The 21911-nt window shown below is 58.8% G+C and overlaps 4 protein-coding genes across 4 annotated transcripts; 2 read left to right on the top strand and 2 right to left on the bottom strand.

Annotated features, from left to right (window-relative positions):
- The first annotated feature begins 226 nt into the window (after positions 1 to 226).
- On the top strand, positions 227 to 4293 carry BJ171DRAFT_505937 (uncharacterized protein). Its single transcript, XM_053111092.1, has 4 exons — positions 227 to 558; positions 777 to 1073; positions 1512 to 2085; positions 2462 to 4293. The coding sequence occupies exons 1-4, from the start codon at positions 371 to 373 to the stop codon at positions 3977 to 3979; spliced, it is 2577 nt and encodes an 858-aa protein (XP_052966567.1). The 5' UTR covers positions 227 to 370; the 3' UTR covers positions 3980 to 4293.
- Positions 4294 to 4597: 304 nt separating this feature from the next.
- Positions 4598 to 9110, bottom strand: BJ171DRAFT_424289 (uncharacterized protein; the record flags this gene model as incomplete). The annotated part of the gene is made up of 16 exons (XM_053107656.1): positions 4598 to 4672; positions 4879 to 5096; positions 5218 to 5305; positions 5422 to 5528; positions 5744 to 5817; positions 5902 to 6065; positions 6206 to 6317; positions 6452 to 6496; positions 6585 to 6708; positions 6890 to 7240; positions 7360 to 7467; positions 7602 to 7809; positions 7946 to 8068; positions 8176 to 8402; positions 8616 to 8759; positions 8882 to 9110. The coding sequence occupies 16 exons, from the start codon at positions 9108 to 9110 to the stop codon at positions 4598 to 4600; spliced, it is 2397 nt and encodes a 798-aa protein (XP_052966566.1).
- Positions 9111 to 10572: 1462 nt separating this feature from the next.
- On the top strand, positions 10573 to 15828 carry BJ171DRAFT_505933 (uncharacterized protein). Its single transcript, XM_053111091.1, has 11 exons — positions 10573 to 10837; positions 11022 to 11058; positions 11210 to 11422; positions 11629 to 12846; positions 13072 to 13235; positions 13326 to 13538; positions 13722 to 14108; positions 14323 to 14559; positions 14816 to 14893; positions 15091 to 15257; positions 15398 to 15828. The coding sequence occupies exons 1-11, from the start codon at positions 10694 to 10696 to the stop codon at positions 15618 to 15620; spliced, it is 3081 nt and encodes a 1026-aa protein (XP_052966565.1). The 5' UTR covers positions 10573 to 10693; the 3' UTR covers positions 15621 to 15828.
- Positions 15829 to 16054: 226 nt separating this feature from the next.
- On the bottom strand, positions 16055 to 21776 carry BJ171DRAFT_505929 (uncharacterized protein). The gene is made up of 6 exons (XM_053111090.1): positions 21104 to 21776; positions 20507 to 20702; positions 20316 to 20374; positions 17933 to 20138; positions 16932 to 17734; positions 16055 to 16699 (listed from the first exon to the last, which is right to left on the bottom strand). The coding sequence occupies exons 1-6, from the start codon at positions 21338 to 21340 to the stop codon at positions 16262 to 16264; spliced, it is 3939 nt and encodes a 1312-aa protein (XP_052966564.1). The 5' UTR covers positions 21341 to 21776; the 3' UTR covers positions 16055 to 16261.
- Between the last annotated feature and the right edge of the window lie 135 nt (positions 21777 to 21911).

Below are 21911 nucleotides of genomic sequence, written 5' to 3'. Positions count from 1 at the left end.
GCGACGTCTGCCGCTCAGAGCGGGGACATTCCGGGCGAGCGTCTCCGGGTCTACTCTGGCCCCCGAATGCTCGCATGTCCAACGGCCGCATTCGCAACGGCCGTCGACAGCATCGCGGATAAGCACTCGGTCTGCGACTTGGTCTGCACGGGGTTGCGTCTTGGCCGTGCGAGCGGCAAACTCGCTGCTGAGTGCGCACCAAAGGCGCTGCGGCCCTGCCCGCCTGTCGTCGAAAACCGTCTCTGCGATCATCTCAACCGGGCGCTGCACCATCCGGCTGCCGTCTCCGTCTCGTCAACACAACCATCCCCGGCCTGGCCCTGCACCCCCCACGTCCAGAGTCTCTTGCTTCTCCGGCTCGCCTTCTGCCATGGACTCCCGTATCCGCGCCGATGACTGCCGATCGGCAGGCGACCAGCTGCGATCCACAACATCGCCCAACGACCACGCCGGCTGCCCACCACTCCAAACCACCGACAGCGGGCTCCAGCTTGATTCGCCCAAGGAGAAACTCCAGAGCCAGCGCTCTTCCCAGGACACTCGGCTGCAGCGATACAGGCAAGCCCCACCGACTTTTGCGTGCGGCTCCGGGTTTGGCTGCTGCCCTTGGGCATGATGATGCGATTTCGATCTCGGCCTGGGCCGGCTGCCATGGTGCCTGTCCGCGCTGCTGGATGATTGCTGGCCGACTCTCCGGACTGAGACGGAGCACCAGAGGTTCTCTCAGGCCCGATTCGCCAGCACACTAACCTCCATCGCAACTGCCGCTCCCTCAGCATCACCGGCGTGCCCAACGAGATCCTTCTGCGAATCCTGTCGCATCTGCCCCGATCCGACCTGTACTCGTGCCTCTTTGTCGACCGAAGATGGAGCACGGCGGCGTGCCCGATATTCTGGAGGAAGATCCGCATCACCTCGGCCCGCCAGCTGGGTCTGTTTCTGTCGAGTCTCGAGAAAAAGTCCCTCGGCCTGGAGCGGCTTGGCGACTACGTCAAAGTCCTGATTCTGCCGACCTGCGGACAGTGGGTGACCGAAATCAAGGGCGTCGAGCGGCTTCTCCCCTCTCTCAAAACGTGAGTTCTCAGTCTTGTTGTTCTGGCTCGACGATCTCGCCAGCCAGAGCAGCCAAAGCGGCCCTTGCATGACCGCTGGGCCGTCTTTCCTTTCCTCGCCCCGTTTCCGAGCGATGGATTTTTCCCCACTCGAGAACTGCTTCCGCACATCCGCTTCAGAGCGTTGCCTCCAGCCGAAGACCGGCTTGCTTGGGCGTTCAAAGCACACTGCCTTGGCGCAGGAATCTCGTTGATTTTCATTCGCATTTATTTGCTCCCAATTGCTCGTTGCTATTTGGTTGTCCGCGTTTGCTCGTTCGCATTTGGCTGTTCGCAATTGCTCGTTCGCATTTGTTCTTCACTTCCCCGGGTCGTGTCATTTCCTTGCCTTGGCGGGCTTCCCGCTCCTGTCGCCATGGTGCCATTCAACTGATTTCCTCACCCGCCGCTCCTCTGCAGACTCCAACTCGAGCACCCAGAGCACAAGGACGAGCCCCATGGCCCACACCATACTCTGTCGATGGCGATCCTGGAGTGCATCAAGCCCGTCGTCCCCCGGATCGAGTATATGCATATCGACGACGTCAATCCCGAGTGCTGGCCGGAGCTGTGCTCGATCTTCCGCGATCTGGGCAAATCTCTTCGCTTCATCAGTCTCGAAGTCTCGGCCGAGGTCGAGCAGCTCGATGCCGAGACATTCTCGCACCTTCACATGCACATGAAACGGAACCCCATCATGAGCCTCAACACACTCGAATTCCTGCGCCTGGACAGCGTCGCCCTTGGGCTCGACCGATACGAGTCGCCACACATCTCGATCTACCCAAATCTGCGCGCGATCACGCTGGATTACTGTCACGATGTCACGATGGCGACGTTCATGGATCTGTGGACCTATGGCTGCAACCTACAGTTCATGGCCCTCGCCGGCGTCATCAACGACATGCCTCCGAGACATACTTTGCAGGAGCTGGAGTCTCGACCACTTCTGAAGACCCTGCGCCTCGTCGACTGCGACGTGTCCGATGAAATTGTAAGTCGGTGCATCTGGCGTGCGTTTTGGTGTATAGACGGTGATGCGCGGCGGCGTACGCTTTGATCAAGCGCGAAGCATTTCATCGCCTCGGCTCTGCCCTCCCCCACTTGTTATTGCCCATATGCAAGCGGCAAGAGTAGAGCCGGTGTGCATCTCGTTGCACCGACAGACCGTGCGTTCGTGCTAACAAACCTCAATCCATTTCCCACTCGGAACTCAATCGATATCGCTGAAAACCCTATGGCGCGTCTCGTGCGCTCCGGGGCGATCATTGTGGCTCCTTTGTCCGCCCCCGTCCCGGCCTCTCTGCTTCTGTCCCGGCCTCTCTGCTTTTGTCCCGGCCTCTCTGCCTCTGTTTGTGCTCGCCGTCCAGCTTTATGCGGTTGCCACGAAGGCTCCCAACTTGGAAGTACTGCGAGTTGTCTTCGAGGACGATACGTGCGAAGACATCGTCAAGACAACGAAAGCACTCACCGACATGTCCCTCGTGGGCTTTACCACCCGCAAGCCGGGCAAACTTCGAACGCTCGCGCTGTCGCTCTGCCCAAGCATCACCGCCCAGATGCTCGCTCGCGTTCTTGAAGCCAATCCCATCGTCCAATTTGACATCCACAAACACCCCGAGTGCACTCTTGGAGAGGCCACCACCGATGTGTTTGAGGGGCTGATCAACATCACCAATCAGCGCCGGGCCAGACTCGGTGTCAAGTCGCTGAATCTCTACGGGCAGACCAAGCTACAGATCGACCGCGCCCTTGTCAAGATCCAGGGCGCTGCTCTGTTCCAAAGCCTACAAAGTCTCTGCCTGAATAGCGTCCCGCTTGATGCCAACAGCCTTTTCGAGATTGCAATGGCTTGCCCGCAGCTGAAGCGATTTAGTATCACCGGCACCAAAGTCGACCCCGACCCCGCGCAGATGGCCAACGAGCTCATTTCGTCATCGGCTCGGATCGACAATCAAAACGCCGAGTCGATCATCAAGGAGGCCGGATCGCTGATCAACCGGATCTGCAACAACCGCGACGAAATCATCAACCTCTTCCGGAAGCTGCGGAGCCACGGACACACCCAGATCCAGCGAGTGTACACCTTTGTCAACATGGCGTGCACACGCGAGATCCTCGATCGGGAGCTGAGGGATGCGGTCCAGAAGGTCCTCACCATGATTGCCGAGCAGCCGCCAGTGCCCAACCCTCCGGAGGGAATGAATGGCATGATGATCCCTCCTGAGCTGCAGCCGCTCTTCGAAGGAGTGCAGTTGCCTGAATTCTTCCAGTTCCCCGGCAACGCCGCACCACAGCCGCATAATGCAGCCCAGCCGCCCAATCCGGATCCGGCACCTAACGCAGACCCGACGGCGCCCGATGGCACCCCGGCACCTGACGAAGTCCTCGCACTCATCCCAGTCCAGCTGCCCAACGGGGACCAGCCAGTCAATATGATTCAGCTGCCCGAGGGACTGCAGCTGCCCGAGGGACTCCAGCTGCCCCAGGGACTCCAGCTGCCCAATGGAGCTCAGCTGTTCAACGCAAATCAGTTCCCCGATGGGGCACCGGCTCTTGATGACTTCCAGTTCGTCAACGGATGGCCGATACTGGATGGGATGCAGATGCTCGAAGTACCGCCCAACCTGCCCCAGGCCATGCGCCGCTTGCTCACCGTCCGCGAGGTGATCGAAGAGGCGTTCCAGTACACCACAGCGTTTTCGTGGAGCCAGTTCTCCAAGGTCAAGGCCATCCGGCTTCCCGAGCTCGAGGACATTGAGTTTCTGGACGACCGTTGGTTCCTGGACGAGACCCTCGATATCAACAGCCTCTGGGAGAACGCGGTCCGAGCCGGGGCCCCGCCAACGCACTCGGCCCTCATTCCCAGCCGATTCTGGTTCCACTAGATTGTGTATGGAGAGAGAGGAAAGAGGATAGCGAAGGCAAGATCGCAAGCAAAGGGAGGACAGTGGTTCCTTTGGTCTTTGTTTCGCCACAGCTTTCTTGTCGGCTGTCGAGGCGGGGGCGATGGTGGTGGTCGGGTTGAAAGCACAGCGCGAATAGACCAAAGCGAAGAGCACATATGCATCTCCACCGCCTCGCCCCCCGTTTGTTGCTGGCACCATGACAGAATATAATGCGCCATGCGCTCTCCAGTGGCCTGCCAGATGTCAGCTCCCCACCCCTCCAGGATTGCTGGACGATCCATCTCAAAAATGCAGGGCTCTCCGACTGAAACTCAGGAGGCCATTTCTCTAGGATGTAGTTTTGCTGCCTTTGTGGACGGAGAAATGTACTTGGGGAGCCACAAGAGCTCGGCAACAACCACAGCGCGATGTGGCAAAGGCACGCAAAGGCACGCAAAGGCACGCAAAGGCACGCAACGGCACGCAACGGCACGCAACGCCTGACACGACGAAAGGACGAGAAGGATATGGAAGCAATCGAATGGCTAATGGCACGGTTGGCGTGGGTCTCCCCAGACTCAGGGCAATGCAACGAGCGATGCCCACACCCCCAACTGACTATCGCGCAGCCTCGTAGCCAGAGTACCCCTGAGGGTTGGCATCGCGGATCAGCTTCAAGAAGACTTCCTCGAGCTGGGAGCGCAAATCAGCGCAGGCAAAGTTAGCGATGGCAGCAAGAGCATTTGCATCGAGACAGCATGCCATCCTCTTGCTGAGGGCGAGGGACCAAGGCGTTGCAAAAAATCCAAAAGGCCCTCCCACAATCGACCCGCCCCGACACTACCACTCTCCCCACTACCACAGCCACCACAGTCAACTGCGAGCACGGCGCGACTTACCGTGGTCTGGCTGATGCCCCATCCCTTGATGACCTTTGTTTCCACGTTGGCCTCGATCCACTTGACAAAATCGGGAATGGCTGGAGTCGAGGCGATCGGGAACTGGTAGATCAGGGCACCGGCCGAGTCGTCCTCGAGGATGGCGTCGGCGATGCGACTCTGGACCTGTTCCTTGACCGTGGCGACGTTGTTCGAGTCGACCATGATTGAGATACGGTCTGCAAAATCGCGCGAGAGGGGAACGGCGAATCGCCAATGTGTGGGGCTACCGTCAACGACAGCCTGAAGAGGAATCCCTCGACAGCAGGCCAGACTATTCGGTCCGAGGAGTCAACTTACATCCGGCGCCATACTTGTTCTTGAGGGCGATCGAGTTTCCGAGAGCCCGCAGTCTACCGTGGGCCATGATGGCAATGCGGTCTCCGAGCTGGACGCATGGGTTGACGGCGGCGTCCGAACCAAACCGATTAGCGCGCACAGTCACATGGGTGTTTGCGAGTCCGCAGTCTCGATACCACTGCATCAGTTGCTGCCATGGCTTACCACATCGGCTTCCTCCATACTGTGGGTGGTCAGGATGATGACTCTGTTCTCCTTGAACTTTTCGATGAAGCCCCAAACATGGCGGCGGTTGACAGGATCCATACCGGCTGCAGCGATGTAAATCCAGCACACCGAAACCATAGTCAGTCGGCCAGCCAGTCATCCGGCAGAATAGCCAACCGTGCACGGATTATCGTTTATGAACGCCGATGCTCGCTGATTATGACGCTGAGCGCAAGGGATGACCCATTGACACTCGCCCGCGCTCTGGCGGTGCATCTGGCACCCACTCTCCCCAGTTTCTGGGAACGGAGACACTTACTGGTCGGCTCGTCCATGAGAATAATCTTGGGATCACCGATGGTCGAAATAACGAGGGACAGTCGTCGCTTCATGCTGCAAGACCGCGATCACAGAGACACGTGAGCGCATGCGCTCTTATCGACGAGTGGCTGCTTTGAGGAAAGGCAATCAGCTTACCCTCCGGAGTAGGTGCCGGCACGAACGTTTCGCACCGTCCAGAGCTTGACGGCTTTGAGGCGCTCCTCCATCAGGGCTGCAATCTCGGAGTGCGGAATGCCCTTCAAGCCAGCGTACAGCTCCAAGTGCTCGTGGGCGGTCAGGTCATCAAAGAGGATGTCGTGCTGGAGCAGTGAGGGAGGGGGTAAGGCGGCGATGTCAGTGTTGATGCTTTCGTAGTTATGGATATGCAGTGTTCAAGCTGTGGTAAACATCGTGAGAGAGATGAGGCAGAGCGGTGCCGTCGTCGGTGCTGATGATGTACCTGTGGGCAAATGCCCATGATCTGTCGGATTTGGTTCATCTCGTGTCGGCACGAGAAGCCGTACATCAAAGCATCGCCCGAAGAAGCCGGGGTGAGTCCAGAAAGGATGTTCCTGGTTCAAGCGAGTCCGCCGAAAGCAGTACGCATCAGTAACGGATGCGGTGAGCGCCATTTCTGGCGGTTGGTCGAAAGCATCGGCGTGGGGAGGGGATATGTTACAGAGGAGGCACGGCCACCACGACTTACATCGTTGTCGACTTTCCGGCGCCATTCTGCCCCAGAAGCGCGGTGCTACAGCATGGATCGGGTGCACAGGTCATATTAGCGGTGCAGCCCACTTGATTTGGCAGAGCGCGGACAGAATGCGGGGACTGCGTACAGCTTGCCCTCCTCAAAGGTCATGCTTGTGTTCTTGACGGCAACCTTGTCGAGCTTGGACTTTGAGAAAGCGTTGTTTCGATACACTTTGCGAAGGCCCACGATCTTGACGGCTGGGAAGTAGTCTGGATCGGCGTGGCGATGTGATCAGATGGTGTGAGCGAGGAATCAGCAATAGAGTAAGCTATCGAGTTCGTCGGAAGTGCCAAAAGAGAGAGGGGGCGAGACGTGTAGCAGCGTGTGGATGCGGGAGTCATCTGCGCCTCCGATCTAGTTATAATGTTTTGCGCAGACCAGGATCCTCACCATTAGATATGCCGCGCTCACGCTCCCGGCGGACATCGTCGTCTTCATCGGCATCGATGGGAATCATGTCCCGGTAGGCCTCCACTGACTTGAGCCAGTCGAGCTCGTTCTTGGACTTCTTGGAGGACGAGAAGCCCCAGTACTTGGGGGTCAAGAAGAACCACGGCGGATGGCAGGCGCCAAACTCGTTGGGGATGACATTGTCAAAGTACCACAGCAACAGGCCATAGAAGGCGCAGTTCATGATCAAAAAGTACCACGCCTGAACGGGGTAAGGCAGGTCTGTTGGCGCTGTGCCCTGGGGAACGAGCTCGGATGGGAAGTAGTTGTAGAGCTGGCTCCAAGGAAATCCTACGTGTGACGAGTGGCGGAATGGTCACAGCGTGAGACAAATGAATGCATCGGCTAGTCGTGAGGGTACTGGGCATCGAGACACCAGGCATCGAAAGTCGAATAGAATGTCACTCAACCTGGGCCAGGGATAAAGTTCTGTGTGTAAGGGTCCTTTGTGCCCGTGGTCAGGGTGGTAATGTCCAAGAACATGTGTCCAAAGTTGAAGAACGGGATGAACATCAAGACTGTCGCCCGCAGAGAGCAGCCAGTGGCAGAAACGATGGTCAGTTATGCGCTCCCCTGTTTATCCATTCACAGACGCATCCGCAGGGCAGTGCAGGACAGGGCAGGGTAGTGCGCGTGCTCGAGGGAAACCTACCGAGCCATCCAGCCTGCGCTGTCGTCGGGGCCCACCAGATGTAGCCAAGCTGACCCGAAGAGAACACAAAGCTCTCAAAGATCAAGCCAATGACAAAGATGAAGATGCCGAGCAGGACCGCCACGTTCGACCGGCGGACGAGCGTTGTCAGGAAAAACGCCATCATGATCATGCCCTCGCCAAAGAGGAAGAATGTCACAAACAGAACCTGTGGAGCGTGAAAGCGAAGTGTCGAATCGCACAACGGATCGGCATCAGCACCAGCGCAATGTCTCGAGCGAGACAAACAGGGACGCTCCCATATCATTGCTGGTGATGACTTGCAGACTGGGCACGCAACTTACACCAAAGTCTGTTTGGGTAAAGGCCTTGAACTGAAGGGCAATTCCCATCAACGATACGACGATCGAGTTGATGATGACAAGTGCCGTGTTTGAGATGAACTGGCTGAGCCAATAGACAGTGGGCTGGCCAACGGAAGAACCAACAAGGCGATACCACGATGGAATGTTAGTGGGAGGCAGAGGTGGCGCTGGGGACGCCATGGACGACAGCGGCCCAGGCAGAAACATACCCTGAGACCCATCATTTCCATGCCGTGGCGAAGCTTCTGCTCCTTCTCGGTCACGACTTGGTTGAGCACAGTGATGAAGATGATCATTTCCGAGCAGAAGAAAAAGACGGGCCCGAGCTGCTGGACGATGGTGTCCGAGACGACTTTCGGGGGGCTGACGGGCCAGTCTTTGAGGCTGACATCCATGGTGGCAGGGGTTGCACCGGACGGGTCGTTGAGGACAGAGACTGAAGCAGTGTCAGAGCAGTCAGTCAGAGCAGTCAGTTGGAGCATCCTGTTGGAGGGTGCTCGCTGGCACAGCAGCAGAGCTAGGGACGCTGGGCAGTCGATGATGTTGAAATCCAAGGCGTCTACCTCTGGACAGATGAGCCGGGATCGCCGCATTGGCTTGATTCGACGAGCGACCGTGCACGACCACAGAGATTCGCTCAGTCACTCACCCAGCGTCTCGTCGATGCCCCGCATGACAGAAAGCAGATCCCGCCCAAAAATATCGGAGCCGTTGGCGGTAACTGTGCCGTTGAACCAAATCTGGTAGCGGACGTTGATGCTGGGCGCAGCACCGATCTGGTCAAAGGTAATCGCTGCGAGCATAACGTCGGGCGGGGGGTGAGTTGGGAGCGGCAATTGGTGACCAGCAATGTGGCGATAACCAGACTCGGAGGCCGTGCGGCAACCAGCGGATCCTCTCGACTGAATCACATACCCCAGCGGGTCGAGTTGCGATACGCATAGGTATAGTTGTAGATGAAGTCGGAGCTTGGAACGCCAACGATACCGAGCTGGCGCGAAGGCGGCGAGCTCAGATCTAGGAGCAACGACACGAATGGATGGATACGCGGCAGGTCATGGAGTTGAAGCAGGCCATGGAGGTGAAGCAGGCCATGGAGTTGAAGCAGGCCATGGAGGCGTAAGCGAGGATTACGGTGGTGCATTTTTGGCGTTTTGGGCGATAATGGCGTGTCGAAAGCAGGCCCGCACGGAAGGCAAATAGATGCGGCAGACGGTTAGTTGCTTGGAACGAGATACAGCGACGGAGCTGACAGCACGACAAGCCCGAGCTGGCACGAAGGATTCTCGATGACCCCCAGTTGTCGATACGTGGATGCGAGGCCGGAAGTCGACAGCGAGACGTACCAAGCGAGACGGTCTCCATGGGGATGGTAAATCCGGTGCGGTTGGCATTGAGGTTTGCAAAGGTGCGCATGTAGGTCGTGTAGGGCTCGGCTACGGGGGTGTACATGAAGGTGATGCATGGGTCGTTCAGCTTGGCTCCCTGGCAGAGCTGCACGCCGGGGAGGGTCGAGGGCAGGGGGCTCTGGTTGCCTCGGAGCTGGCGCTGGTAGTCGGCCTGCTGGAGACCAAAGAGCAGCAGCTGGAACAAGATGGGGGCAAAGAGGATCTGGGCCAGGGTCGAGCGCCAGTAGCGAATCTGGAGGATGGTGTTCTTCTTGAGCATGATGATGAGCTGCCTCCAAAAGTCCTTGAAGAAGCCACGGCGGCGGGTGGCCGGTTTCGCCGAATCGGGCGACATGGCGGCGGAAGACTGGGCGTCGAGGGACAGGACGAGAGCAAGTCGGCGATGCAGCAGCCGGAGGTGAGAGCAGGATCCGCTCGCAGGATGTGCTCGCAGAGAGAGAAGACCAGCGAAGGGAGGAGACTGGCGGCGACCGCGAGCGAGCCAGAGAGGAGAGCCAGAGGAAGGGCCAGAGGACAGATCGAGAACAAGGCTGCAACGGCCCAAGCCGGGCCGGCACAGCAAGGGCTCTTGGCATTCTTGCCTGGATTGGTTGTTGCTGTTGTTGTTGCTGTTGTTGTTGCTGGCTGTTGTTGCTGTTGGTGTTCCTTTCCCATGGCGCTCGTGCAGTACTTTGGTGTTGCCAAGGTCTGATTGGAACTTGGTCGACGTGCTCATGGCCCACAGGGATCAGGGCAGCCGCCGATCGAGGATGAGCACGCAGATGTCGACCACTCGCAGCAGATATTGACCACTCGCAGCAGATATTGACCACTCGCAGCAGATATCGACCACTCGCAGCAGATGTTGACCACTTGCAGATGTTGACCACCCCCCCACCTCCTGCTCTGCTCTCAAATCATCCGCATCCCCCTCCCGAATCATCCGCATCTCCTCATATTCCAGCTCCAACTTGACCTCCAACTCCAACTGCATCGCACGGCACTGCATCGCCAAGCGATATCCATCCATCCATCCATCCATCCAACACCCTTGCAACGTGGCCCTGTCTGTTGCCGCTGGCACCACCCTGCGCCCTTCCCTTTTCTGCATCTTGTGCCACCCCCGACGCTCCTTGTCGCGGCAAAACGGATCGCCCCTTGCTCGCGCTGCCAAGAAACATGCTGTCCTCTGGGCCGGGGTTTGTCCCTCGGTCCCGACCCACGGCCCTTGGCCCAGTAACACCCGCGGCCATTTCCTCCCCGGCGTCTCGCAGGTCTTGCAGGCATCTTGCCACCTCCGTCGTCTGTCCAGGCCCGCTCACGCATCTCCCGTTCCATCATGGCTCCGCGAAAGGGCAGCCATCTGAGAGCCCTGGCTCGCAAGGCCGTGGCCTACCAGAAGCGCCAGTGGTTCACCAACATCTGCTGCATTTGCCTGCTCCCGGCCCTCATGGTCTCCATCGCCGCCATTCTGGCGCATGTGGTATGGCTCTCGTCTTTGCCCGACGTCGCTGGGTGCTGGCTGCTCTGCTCCTACTCCCGGCCCTGTTGCCCTTGCTCCTGCCGAGCGGCTCGGTCAGCCATCTTCCCGTTCGTCTGCAGCTCACCACCGGTTCGGCCGTGCCTCTGCTGCGTGTTGTGTTGTTCTTTCGTTTCAATGTGCCCAGATTCAAGGCTTGATTTCAACCCTGATTCCATCCTATGGTAAGTCAGGCCGCGACCTTGCCTGCAACGCACCGTCGATCGTCGCGCCCGGCTTGGGATTAGGTCCGTGCCCGACAGCATTCGCTTCCTTCGGATTTGTCCCTGACCTGTTGGTTGTGCCGGCCCTTTGCGATCTCATTCGCTGCGACAGAGTACATGTACTGCTCCAACCTCGACGGCATGTCGCCCCAGAACTGGCCGCTCCTCAACATCACTCCAGGCATGGGCAGCCCAATCACCCCCAAGAGCCAGGTCCCAGGCGCCACCCAGGACGTCAACAACATCAACCAGTACATCTTGATCGACACCTCTGGCGGCTCGTCTGCTGGCCCTGGTGCCGGTAGTCTCGGCTACATCCATCCATGTGGGTATTGGACTCGTCTCTGGGAGCACGCAGTCCCGGCATGGCCAGGAGCGGCCACCCATTGCCCAGCATGGACCCAGCGTCGACCCAGCGTCGACCCAGCGTCGACCCAGCATCGACCGAGCATCGACCCAGCATCGACCCGCTCTTTCCTTCCTTTCACCTGACCTTCTGTCATCTCTCATTCCATTGTCTGCTCGGCATAGGCGTCTACTGGCTGGGCGAAGACTACCCCTATTCCAGTCTCTACGAGCGCAATCCCAACTACACAGGAACTTCGCTGAGCCCTCTGTTCCGCCGCGACTCGACCTATCTCGCCGAGCCTTTGCATGGATGGCTGTCCTATATCCTCCAGCCCAATCCCAACATCACCTTCTCGTTCCCAAACTACCAGCTCCGTCAGTGGAGTCTGCTGGCAAAGTCCAGCCAGGTCTCGGACAGCCAGGTGGGCTCGCGCCCAAGCCAGCCCCTGATCACCAACCTGACCAACCTCCTGATGACGACTCCAGCCGCTCCCTTCAAGCCCGCCAATGTCTCGAACGGCCTGCTCGACACGATCCCCGGCCGTTACTGGTTCAATTTTTCTCTGACTAATGCTGCCAATCCGCTCGGCGGCATCCAGCCCGTTCCGTACTTTGACGCCGTCAACGGAAGCTCCCACACCGTCCTGGACAATGCCATTTCCGATTCCGTTGCCAACACCTTGGCCCAGCTCGCCACCATCGACAAATCGGCCCTGACCAACAACTCTGGCACTGCCACGAGCGGCAGTGAGTCGAGCGCAGAGTACCTGCAGCTCGCCCAAACCTACAGCAACAACGTCCCCTTTGGCGGTCTCTACTTCAACCTGGTCGATCACGTCCGCAAATACTACAGCTACATCATGCAGATCGGCACCGACAGCCGCCTCGTCACTGCCGTCAACTTCCCCGCAGCCGGATGGCGCCAGATCCTGCAGCAGGCGCAGCTCTCGAATGCCTTCCTGCGATTCAGCAACCCGACCAACCTCGGTGCCTCCTCGATCACCCAGGGCCTGCGTGTCATGCCTGAGTTTGGAACCACTGCACTCTCGATTCCATTCGGCTCGCTGCTTGGTCGAGTGCTGTATCCCTTCGGCATCAGCTTCCTGCTGCCGATCTTTGTGATCACACTTGTCAAGGAGAAGGAGGATCGAATCCTGGTGATGATGAAGATGAACGGCCTCAAGGTCTGGGCATACTACGTTAGCCACTACATCACCATGTTTGTTCTCTATGTACTCTCTGCAATCATGTTTGTGGCGGTTGGAACGGGCACCAAGATGGATGTGTTTGTCAATACCGGCAAGGGCGTCCTGCCTGTCCTGCTGCTGGTCTGGGGAAACGCCCAGATCGCGCTGGCCTTTTTCTTCTCGCAGATCTTCAGCAAGAGCCGAGTCGCGCTAAGTAAGCATCCTTTGAGGGGCAGGACGGGGCTGGGCTGATGCGTCCGTGTGTACGAGGACCCGAGGGCTATTGACAACTTGTAGCACTTCGTAACCATGGCGCCTGCACTCATGCCAATCAACCGGTCTGCTCACATGTGGCAACAACACCACCCGCATCACACTGACGCCCATCCGCCAAATGGCCTTCAATCCACCTCCAACTATGAACCATGAACCAATGCAGTCGTGGTTTTCTTGCTGGTCCTCTGCGGAGTCATCATCTCCCTTGTCCTGGACAGACTGATTGGAACGGACCCAGCCCCGCTCATCCTCTTCATCTGGCCGCCCTTTGCCTTTTATCGGGGCCTGTCTGATATCAACCGCGCTTCGTACAGTACAACCAGTCCCGTAAGTGCAACGCCATCTCTCATTCGTCCTGTTGATCTTTCCTCTCCGAGTCTGGACTCATGCTTCGTTTCATTTCTCCTTCCTCCCTAGGCCTATTCGTTTTCGATGATCGTCCCTGGAAATGAAGTCTTCAACGCGATCATGTTCCTGCTCGGCGACTCGGTCGTTTACTTGTTCCTGTCGTGGTATCTGTACAACGTGATCCCAACTGAGTTTGGCATCCACAAGCCGTGGCACTTTATTTTCACCAGCCCGTTCAAGCATCTGCGTCGACAGCAGCGCATCAAAAACAACGGCGGAGTGGTAGGCAGACCTTTCGAAGAGGGAACCCAGCCAGAGGCTGTGCCAACCCGTCCCGCTGTTGTCGCGGCATCATTACTGCTGCGGGAGACACATCACCGGAGGTGATGGACACTCGCGCGACAGTTTTGAAGTGTCCCTACCGATGACAAGTGCTGATGGCTGGTTTGTGATGTCTCTTGATAGGACCCCAAGTCTGAGCAGGAGCTCGCAGTCAAGATTGCGGTCTCGCCCGAGGAACTGCAGTTCGAGGACGACGATGTCAAGGCCGAGAAGCAGCGAATCGAGACCGAAGCGTTTCCGCACGACTCTCCCCTCATCCTCAAGAACATGCGCAAGGTCTACAAGGGCCGCGGCGGTCTCGGCCCAAAGATCGCCGTCAAGGACGTGTCGTTTGCCGTCGAGAGCGGCATTGTCTTTGGGCTGCTGGGGCCCAACGGCGCAGGCAAGACGACGCTGATCTCGATCCTGACGGGACTGTACGAGGCCTCGCACGGCACTGCGCTCCTGGCTGGCAAGAACATCAAGACCGAGACCAAGGAGGTCTATGGCAACATTGGCATCTGTCCGCAGGTGAGGCTGTGGGGCGGGGTGATGGAGTGATGGAGTGATGGAGTGATGGAGTGATGGAGTGATGTAGTGATGTAGTGATGGTGTGGTGGTGTGATGGTGTGTTCAACAGTGTGATGTCGATGCAATCGTATCTGCAAAGGACCACCCTCTGCGCCGCTGCTGGCCCACTGTCCGCCTGGACAAGCCGCTCACCCAATGTGGTTGCCTGCGACAGTTTGACATCCTGTGGGACGACCTCACGGTCGGCGAGCACCTGTACTTTTATGCACGCCTGAAGGGAGTCTCTCCGTCCAACGAACGGGAGGCTGTCCAAGAGTCTCTGCGCCAGGTTGCGCTGGAAGCCTTTGAGGGCCGCCTGACCAAGGGACTGTCGGGCGGCGAGAAGCGACGGCTGTCGATTGCGATCGCCCTTGTTGGCAATCCGGCTGTTGTGTTCCTGGACGAGCCGACGGTGAGTATTGCGGATGGTCGATGGTCGATGGTCGATGGTCGATGGTCGATGGTCGATGGTCGATGGTCGATGGTCGATGGTCGATGGTCGATGGTCGATGGTCGATGGTCGATGGTCGGGTCGATGGTCGATGGTCGATGGTCGATGGTCGATGGTCGATGGTCGATGGTCGATGGTCGAGATGCGAGGCTACCCGTCCCAGACCTGTGCTCCAAGACAATCATCGATCGACTAACATGCGCTCTCCTCGACACAGACTGGACTCGATCCCGAGGTCCGCCGCCTGATCTGGAACATTGTCAACAAGGCTCGAGCCGGCAGGACGATCGTGCTGGTGAGTGAGCCGCACCACGGGCCGCACCACGGGCCGCACCACGGGCCGCACCACGGGCTGCACCATGGACTGGGAGCAAGCATGTGCTGATGGGCGAGCAGCAGGCAACGCTCTGGACAACCTGTCCGTCGCTGCATTGATTCTCACCACACCCCATCCCATCGCACTGCGACGTGGTGTGTTTGGCCCGTTCCCAGACCACACACTCGATGGAGGAAGCCGAGGCCCTGTGCCAACGCATCGGCATCATGGCCAAGGGCACACTGCGATGCCTGGCCAGTCCCATCCGACTCAAGGAAAAGTACGGGTCGGGTTTCCGCATCTTCTTCAACAGCCAGGCAGAAGACTCGGAGCATGCTCGAAGGTAAGGGCCGTGGGGCAGGGCAGCAGGGCAGCAGGGGAGAGGGCAGCAGGGAGTGCTGCAATCCGCAACCAGAGTGCAGTGGCCAGCATGTCGACTGACTCTGCTGGTGCCCTGTCGATGCGCCGATTCCCACCACCCAGCTTCATCGAGAGCGTGCTGCCGCCGGGATGGAAGCGACTCGACTCGTTTGCCACCAATGCATCGTACGAGTTCCCGCCGCAGCCCGGGGCGATCGCCAACCTGTTCAAGGTCGTCGAGACCCACAAGGCCGAGGCCCGGATCCTGGACTGGGGCATCAGCCAGACCACCCTCGAGGAGGTGTTCCTGCGACTGATCAGCGAGAACGACGCCGATGCCGACTAGCGATGGTGCTCGGCAGTGCTCGGCGGTGCTCGGTGGTGCTCGGTGGTGCCGTGCTGTTCTTGATCGCCTGCAGTTGCATTGCAGTGGCCCTGTCGAGTGCACCGTTGCTTGCGATTGTCGCATCCATGCCTCTGTGCCTGTCGCTGCTTGTGTGGAGTGGTCCTGGGCTCGATGCAGCCCGCAATATACAGACCCCGTCGCCGCCGCACTCAACTGGACCGAGAGATCCATGGACAACCCGAGGCAAAGCGAGCCAGCGGCCCTTGCACGCTCGGTGTTGCATTGCACCATGGAGGGCGGACCCAGCAGATGCACTGGGTCGCTTGCCTCGCAGCACCACAGCGGCAGTCACTCGGTCACTCGGCATCTTCTCTTGGCTCTGTGGGCCAACACTCCAGCATCCGAACGTACTCCAAGGAACGCATGACCTCACGCCCAAGTATCTCACTCAAGTGATATTGATCAGTGAGTTCATCGAGGAAATACAGGTTCTTCACCACTCCACTAGCTGGTGTGTTCGTATACATATACACGGAGCCGAAACTGCAAGATTGGTCTCCGATAATAAGTGTTTCCGTTGTCGAAACAAAGAACGTTTGGTTTCAGCCACCAAAGTCACCGATGCTCGGAATCGCGGATGCTCAGCCGCTCTTCCGAGTTTCACTCATATCCATGACCTTGATCTCGCAGCTTTTGAGTCTCAGCTCCATCTTCAAGATCACGCGTTCCAGGTCCCGGCAGTCATCAGGCGTCAGCGCCACGACAGCAGACGATGTGAGCGACTCGGTGCCCGGCGCGTTTGTCGGTGTGCGGCCGGTATGATCCAGTCGTTGGCTCTGCCCCTCGGCGGATGACGCCGGATTGTGGCCTGCATTGTCGGTTTGCTTGTTGGCGACACCCTCAAGTCGATCGGTCCCGGTTCCCCCCTCGGTCCCCTCGCTTGTAAACAACTTGGCTTGTGGCCGGGCCATGATCAGCAGAGACTCAATCAGCAAGATGGCAGTTTGATAGCCCGAAAGCGCCAGACGATACTGCGGCAGGCTTTGCGACTCTAGCTCCAAGGTTGCGCTTTGCTTGGCCTGAGCGAGGAGCGACCGGGTGTCAAAGTGCATGCAGACACAGCAGCGTTGTGAGAGCATCCCATGACGACCAAAAGTCCAAGCAGCCCGATGCCGGCACGTTGCAGCAAACACGTTCAGTTTCATGCCAAGGAATAAGACGGAGAGCGCCAGTTAGCCTCACGACAAGCACGATCGCTGCGACGGACATACACGACTGATTGGCATATAAACGGCATTGCACGCTACTCACAACTTCCAGAGCGTGCTCGTAAATGATCTTCTCGACCCCACGGCTGATCATCTCGATGTTGACGTCAATGCTCTCCATCGACACTTCGCGCACGACCTCTGCTCGATCAAGGCACTGATTGAACATGGCTCGGAGCCACTCCACCGCTTCGCTGAGATGGCCGAGCTGGACCCACTTGGCGGACTCTTGGCTTGTTTGAGTCACTCCGATCGGGACATTGACGGTTGTGCTCGACTGTGTCGTCTCTTGCTGACGACGCTGTTCGGACTCGAAAATGAGCCGAGTGAATTCGATGGAGGTCTGGTAGAGTTCCAACGCAAGCAAGTACAGCGAAAGCGCCTCGTGTGCTCGTACTTGATGCTCGATTGCCACCTTGGACATGCCCAGTACCGGCTGTTCGGAGGTCTGCGCCATCGCTGCCACGCCGCTGGCGCCACGGGTTGAAGCGTGGGACTGCAGGAGCTGGCGTAGCGATTCAAACATCTCATTGGCATACGAATGCACCGCATAGGCGCGCCACGAACTGACGAACAGCGCCGAGAACAGAAGCGAATAGTGGTGCTCCAGCTTCTTGATGTGTGTGTCTACCAGGAGCGACGAGACTGGCGTACTTTTGTTGGAGAGGGGCTGATAGATGGGGCCAATGTTGGCTTCTTGAGGGAAGCCCGCGAAGGAACCAGCTCTCGAGTACGACGTGGACACGGAGGTAATCGAAGTTGGGATGATGTTTCCAATGGCAGGGCCGCCCGAAACCGCAGCGGTGCTTGTCTGAGTCTTGGGCATTGATGCAAACTCTGCGACGACTGAGAGACAGATGAACCAAGCGCGATCAGCACAAGTGGGTCTCTACGACGCCGATGCCACATGAAGCTATCTATCGCTGAGCTACGGATGATCGTAGGAGGGGGTTGTAGCATCTTGCCGAAACTACTGCATTCCTATGTCGTCTCTTTGACTGCCCCGCTCCATCCCCCCAGCCATCGCCAGCACGGCTGACGTACCTCTTTCCAGTGACCTGTGCCGCAGCAGACCGCCTTCGGGGTGGACTGGCGGCGCCACATGCTCGGGAACAACTGCCGCCGGCTCAGGTTGGTCGTTCTTGTCGGCGGTATCGATCCAGTTGACCTGAATTTCCTGGTCATTGTCGATAACGACATAGTCATCCAGAGACGCCGAGAGCGAGTCCAGCTCTGGCTTGTCCGGCGTCGAGGACCTATCACTGGGGTAAGCCGTGCTCGGTGAGGCAAGCGGCGACTTGACCGACTTGGTATGTGACGGCTTCTTCGCCCCAATGATCACCATGCGGTTCCCAGTCGAGAGCTTGGTTGCTGCAGATGCAACACCGACGGCATCGGACAGAGTCGCAGGAGGAGCTGCGCCAGATGGCAAGTTTGGCCCACCGGATTTTGGCGGAAACAGCCGTGTGGGCGTGGTGGGATGACTGTGCCGGTTCGCAGTGCTGTCCGATTGGGACGTCTCAAACTCGTCCTCGCTGATTTCAAACGAGCCTAGGGACGAGATCGAGAACTGGGCGTCTTCGTCCGAGGTCACCTGGGGCTGTCCTAACCTGGCTCTCAGCTCGCCAGCGGACGATGGCGGGGTATTCCGGCGACTGGGTGTCGGAGTAGAGGGGGTTGAGGTGTTGATGTGCGGGAGCGACACGGGCTGCTTGGACAGCCATCCATCACTGCGAGGTGTTGGTGTCGTTGGCATAGTCGGTGTCATCGTGCCCGAGCGGGCTCGTTCGGATGGCGGGGTGCGCAGGGGATCCGACCGAGCTTCAGGGGGAGTGCTCGACAGGGTCGGCCGAGACTCGGGTGAGAAGCGCCGTTGTTCCGGAGGCGTAGGGCGGGGCTCGGGGGAGACGTATCCTGGGAACGGCGGCTCTGCGAATCTCTGTCCAGCCTTGGCGGCATCGTGCGCATACCCAAAGTGGTGGGACGAGAACGGCAGCTGGTCCTCGAAAGGTGCTGGCGACGGGATGGGTCGAAAGCCCATGATGGGTCCGGCGGGACTACCCGGAGCTGCGGTCGCGGCCTGGGGCTGGAATACAGCCGGCCGTTGCGAGACACCACGAGCATCATCGGCCAAGTCCGGCTGCGAGGCTATCCTGGACTTGGGACCTCCAGTGAAGGTGCCGTTGCTTTCCAAGATGGGTCCGAGGTTACTGGAGCCGTCGCCCGAGATACGCGGGTCATGCATTCGGTCAAACGAGGCGACCTTTGGGACAGGCGAGTGCGACGATACTGGCTGAGCAAACGAAGGCCCAGGAGGATAGCCTGTGCCAGTCGAGGACCGGTGCGGGTCGCTGGACGGACTGTCGATCGCCTGGGCTGGCCCGGTTTTGGGTGGGAGCATCTGATACGGCTGGATGGTGGTGCCTGAAATTGGGCCAATTATGCCACCGGGGGTATAGGCATCGGGGAGCGGGCCGCCGCTATGGAATGGCTGGCGCTTGGGGGTCTGGGGCGCGAGATTGGGATTGGGATACGGATGAGTGCCGTCGCTGGAGGAGTCGGACGCGGAGCGGTCGGTGCGGAACATGGACGAGTGCGCTTGGTCGACGAACGACTGGTAGACGCTCGTGCTTTCCTCGACCTTGAAGGCAATGACGGCCGGGTGGATGAAAAACTCTTCAAAGCTGATCCGCTCGACCGGGTTCCGTTTGAGCAGCCGCCTCACGAGGTCCTTGAGATCTTCAGCGACGTGAATCGGGGCAGAGCCCGAGATGCGCAAGGCGGGATCGTTCGGACCGACTCGGTTCGGGCTCGACGCTGCTGAGGACAGCGCAGAGACTGATGCTCTCTTGGTAACACTGGGCGGTGTGCCTCGGCCAGACTGGATCCAGCCCTCCTCTCCCGGAAATTTGATGGTGCCCTCTCCACGATCGATCTTGTTGAGGAGCTCGACATGATTCTGGGCTTTGAAAGGCGGTCGGCCGGCGATCATCTCGTAGAGGACGGCGCCGAGCGACCACAGGTCTGCTTTGGCATCATAGCGGTCGCCACGCAGGATCTCGGGCGCCATGTACAGAGGCGACCCGCACAGCGTCGATGCCAGCGACTGCTGGAGCAGCGGGCGGGCGAATCCAAAGTCGGCGAGTTTGAGGGTCGGCAGCGGGGGAACAGAGATGACGGTGGCCGGGTTCAGTGGGCTGGGAAGCTCGATGTTGGTTGCTTGTGCGGCAGCCGGGGTGAGCAGCAGATTCTACGGCCGAGTGGAGACCATGTTTGTGTTAGTAGCACGAGCATAGCAGAGCAGCGCCGAAGGAAGGGTAACAGCGGCCGACTGGCATCGACACCAGAGGTATTATGGATTCCGAGGGTCAGACGTCGTTGGCGACATGACGGCCAGATCTCGGGACAGACACAACTGAGCAGTTACCTGGGGCTTCAGGTCGCGATGGATAAGGCTCTGGGATCGCAAAAACTCCAGGGCTGAGGCTGCATCGAGTGGTTGGGCATGGATCAGACGATTTGGTGAGCATTCATGCAGGGGAGTCAATGCGCCTCCCATCATAGAGCCGAGCGCACACAGCAGAATGTGATGGTGAGAAAGATACCCGCGAGGCTTACCAAGCTGTAGCAGGAAATGACGGACGGCGACCTCACAGAGCCCACCCGCGGGGCTGAGCATATAGTTGTACTTGACGAGCGACTCGAGAACCTGGGGGCGGGAGGGGTCGGCGACCAGGCCCTTCTTCTTGATGTAGGTCGAGAGGTCGCCCATGGAGCAATACTCCATCAGCAGATGGATGTGCTTTGCCGTTTTCTTCAGATAAAGTGGTATGCCGGCATCGGTCCAGAAAGACAGAGAGACGAGGAAAATGAATCGGAATGGTTACCATGGCGCACTGGATATGCTCAAATCTGCCGTCCCGAGATGCAACCTCGGACGATGGGCATGGGCATGGGTATCCGCAGCACCGGCATTGGGGTTGTCTGCCATCGGACGAGATTCGTGCGGGATACGGAGGAGCACCGGCAAGGCTTGTATGGATGGCTGCGTCTCCAAGCCAGTCGCTGCAAGCCATGAGAGGCACAGCTGCATGCGCATTCGACGGCCACCCATCGATCCATCGAGCCATCCGTCCGCCAGGCGAAGAGGGAGCCCAAGCCGACGTATCCAGGGATCGAAAGTCACCCCGCTCCTCGCTCTCTCGACCGACTTACGACAACATCCAGGAGCGACACAATGTTTGGGTGGCATATGCCCTTGAGGATCTTGATTTCGGTCTCGAGGTTCTCGGCAAGCTTGCGGTTGAGCTTCTCCCTCAGCACGGCCTTGATGGCGACGATGTGGCTCGTTTTGGAGACGTGGTGGGCCAGATAAACGGTGGCAAAGGAGCCCCGTCCGATTTCATGTTCAATTTGGAAGTCGGCAACGATATGGGGCTGCTGATTCTGCATCTTTTAGATGCAGGTGGGGGCGAGGGATGCGCTTGGGATAATCGACGTGCGGGAGCGGGCGAGCAGCAGAGTTGGCTTGTTGGGGACTTGCTGTGGCGAGAGGAAATGGGTGTTTGGGACTCTGCGGATGGAGTAGGGATCAAGCCGTGAAGCCAGGGGCTCGAAGGGGCGAGGGGACTGGGAATAGCAGCGCTGTCGATTGGCCGATGCGGCGGGAGCCAGCCAGAATCCAACGGGCTGCGGATGTCGGATTTCGAAGCCGAGGCGGACAGGGGACTGCTGCACCCAAGGGATGTACGATTGGCCGGAGTGGCGGAGGATGCAAGGATCGGCCTCGAAGGGAGACGATGCGATATGCGGAGCGACGGGCAATGCAATGTAATGCAATGTAATGCAATGCAATGCGATGTGCGATGTGATGTGAGATGTGATGTGAGATGGAGGCAAAGCGCCCGGAGCAGGAATCGGACTTGTGGCGAGAATGGCGCAAGAGCCCAGGGCCAATGGGAAGCGCGCGTGTGTGTGTGCGGGACAGACGCGGACGCTGATTGGACAGCGGGCCAGTCACGCG

This window comes from Polychytrium aggregatum (assembly GCF_025602895.1).
Source record: "Polychytrium aggregatum strain JEL109 chromosome Unknown BJ171scaffold_19, whole genome shotgun sequence".
Classification (NCBI taxonomy): domain Eukaryota; kingdom Fungi; phylum Chytridiomycota; class Chytridiomycetes; order Polychytriales; genus Polychytrium; species Polychytrium aggregatum.
This window is presented reverse-complemented; position numbering and strand designations above follow the sequence as displayed.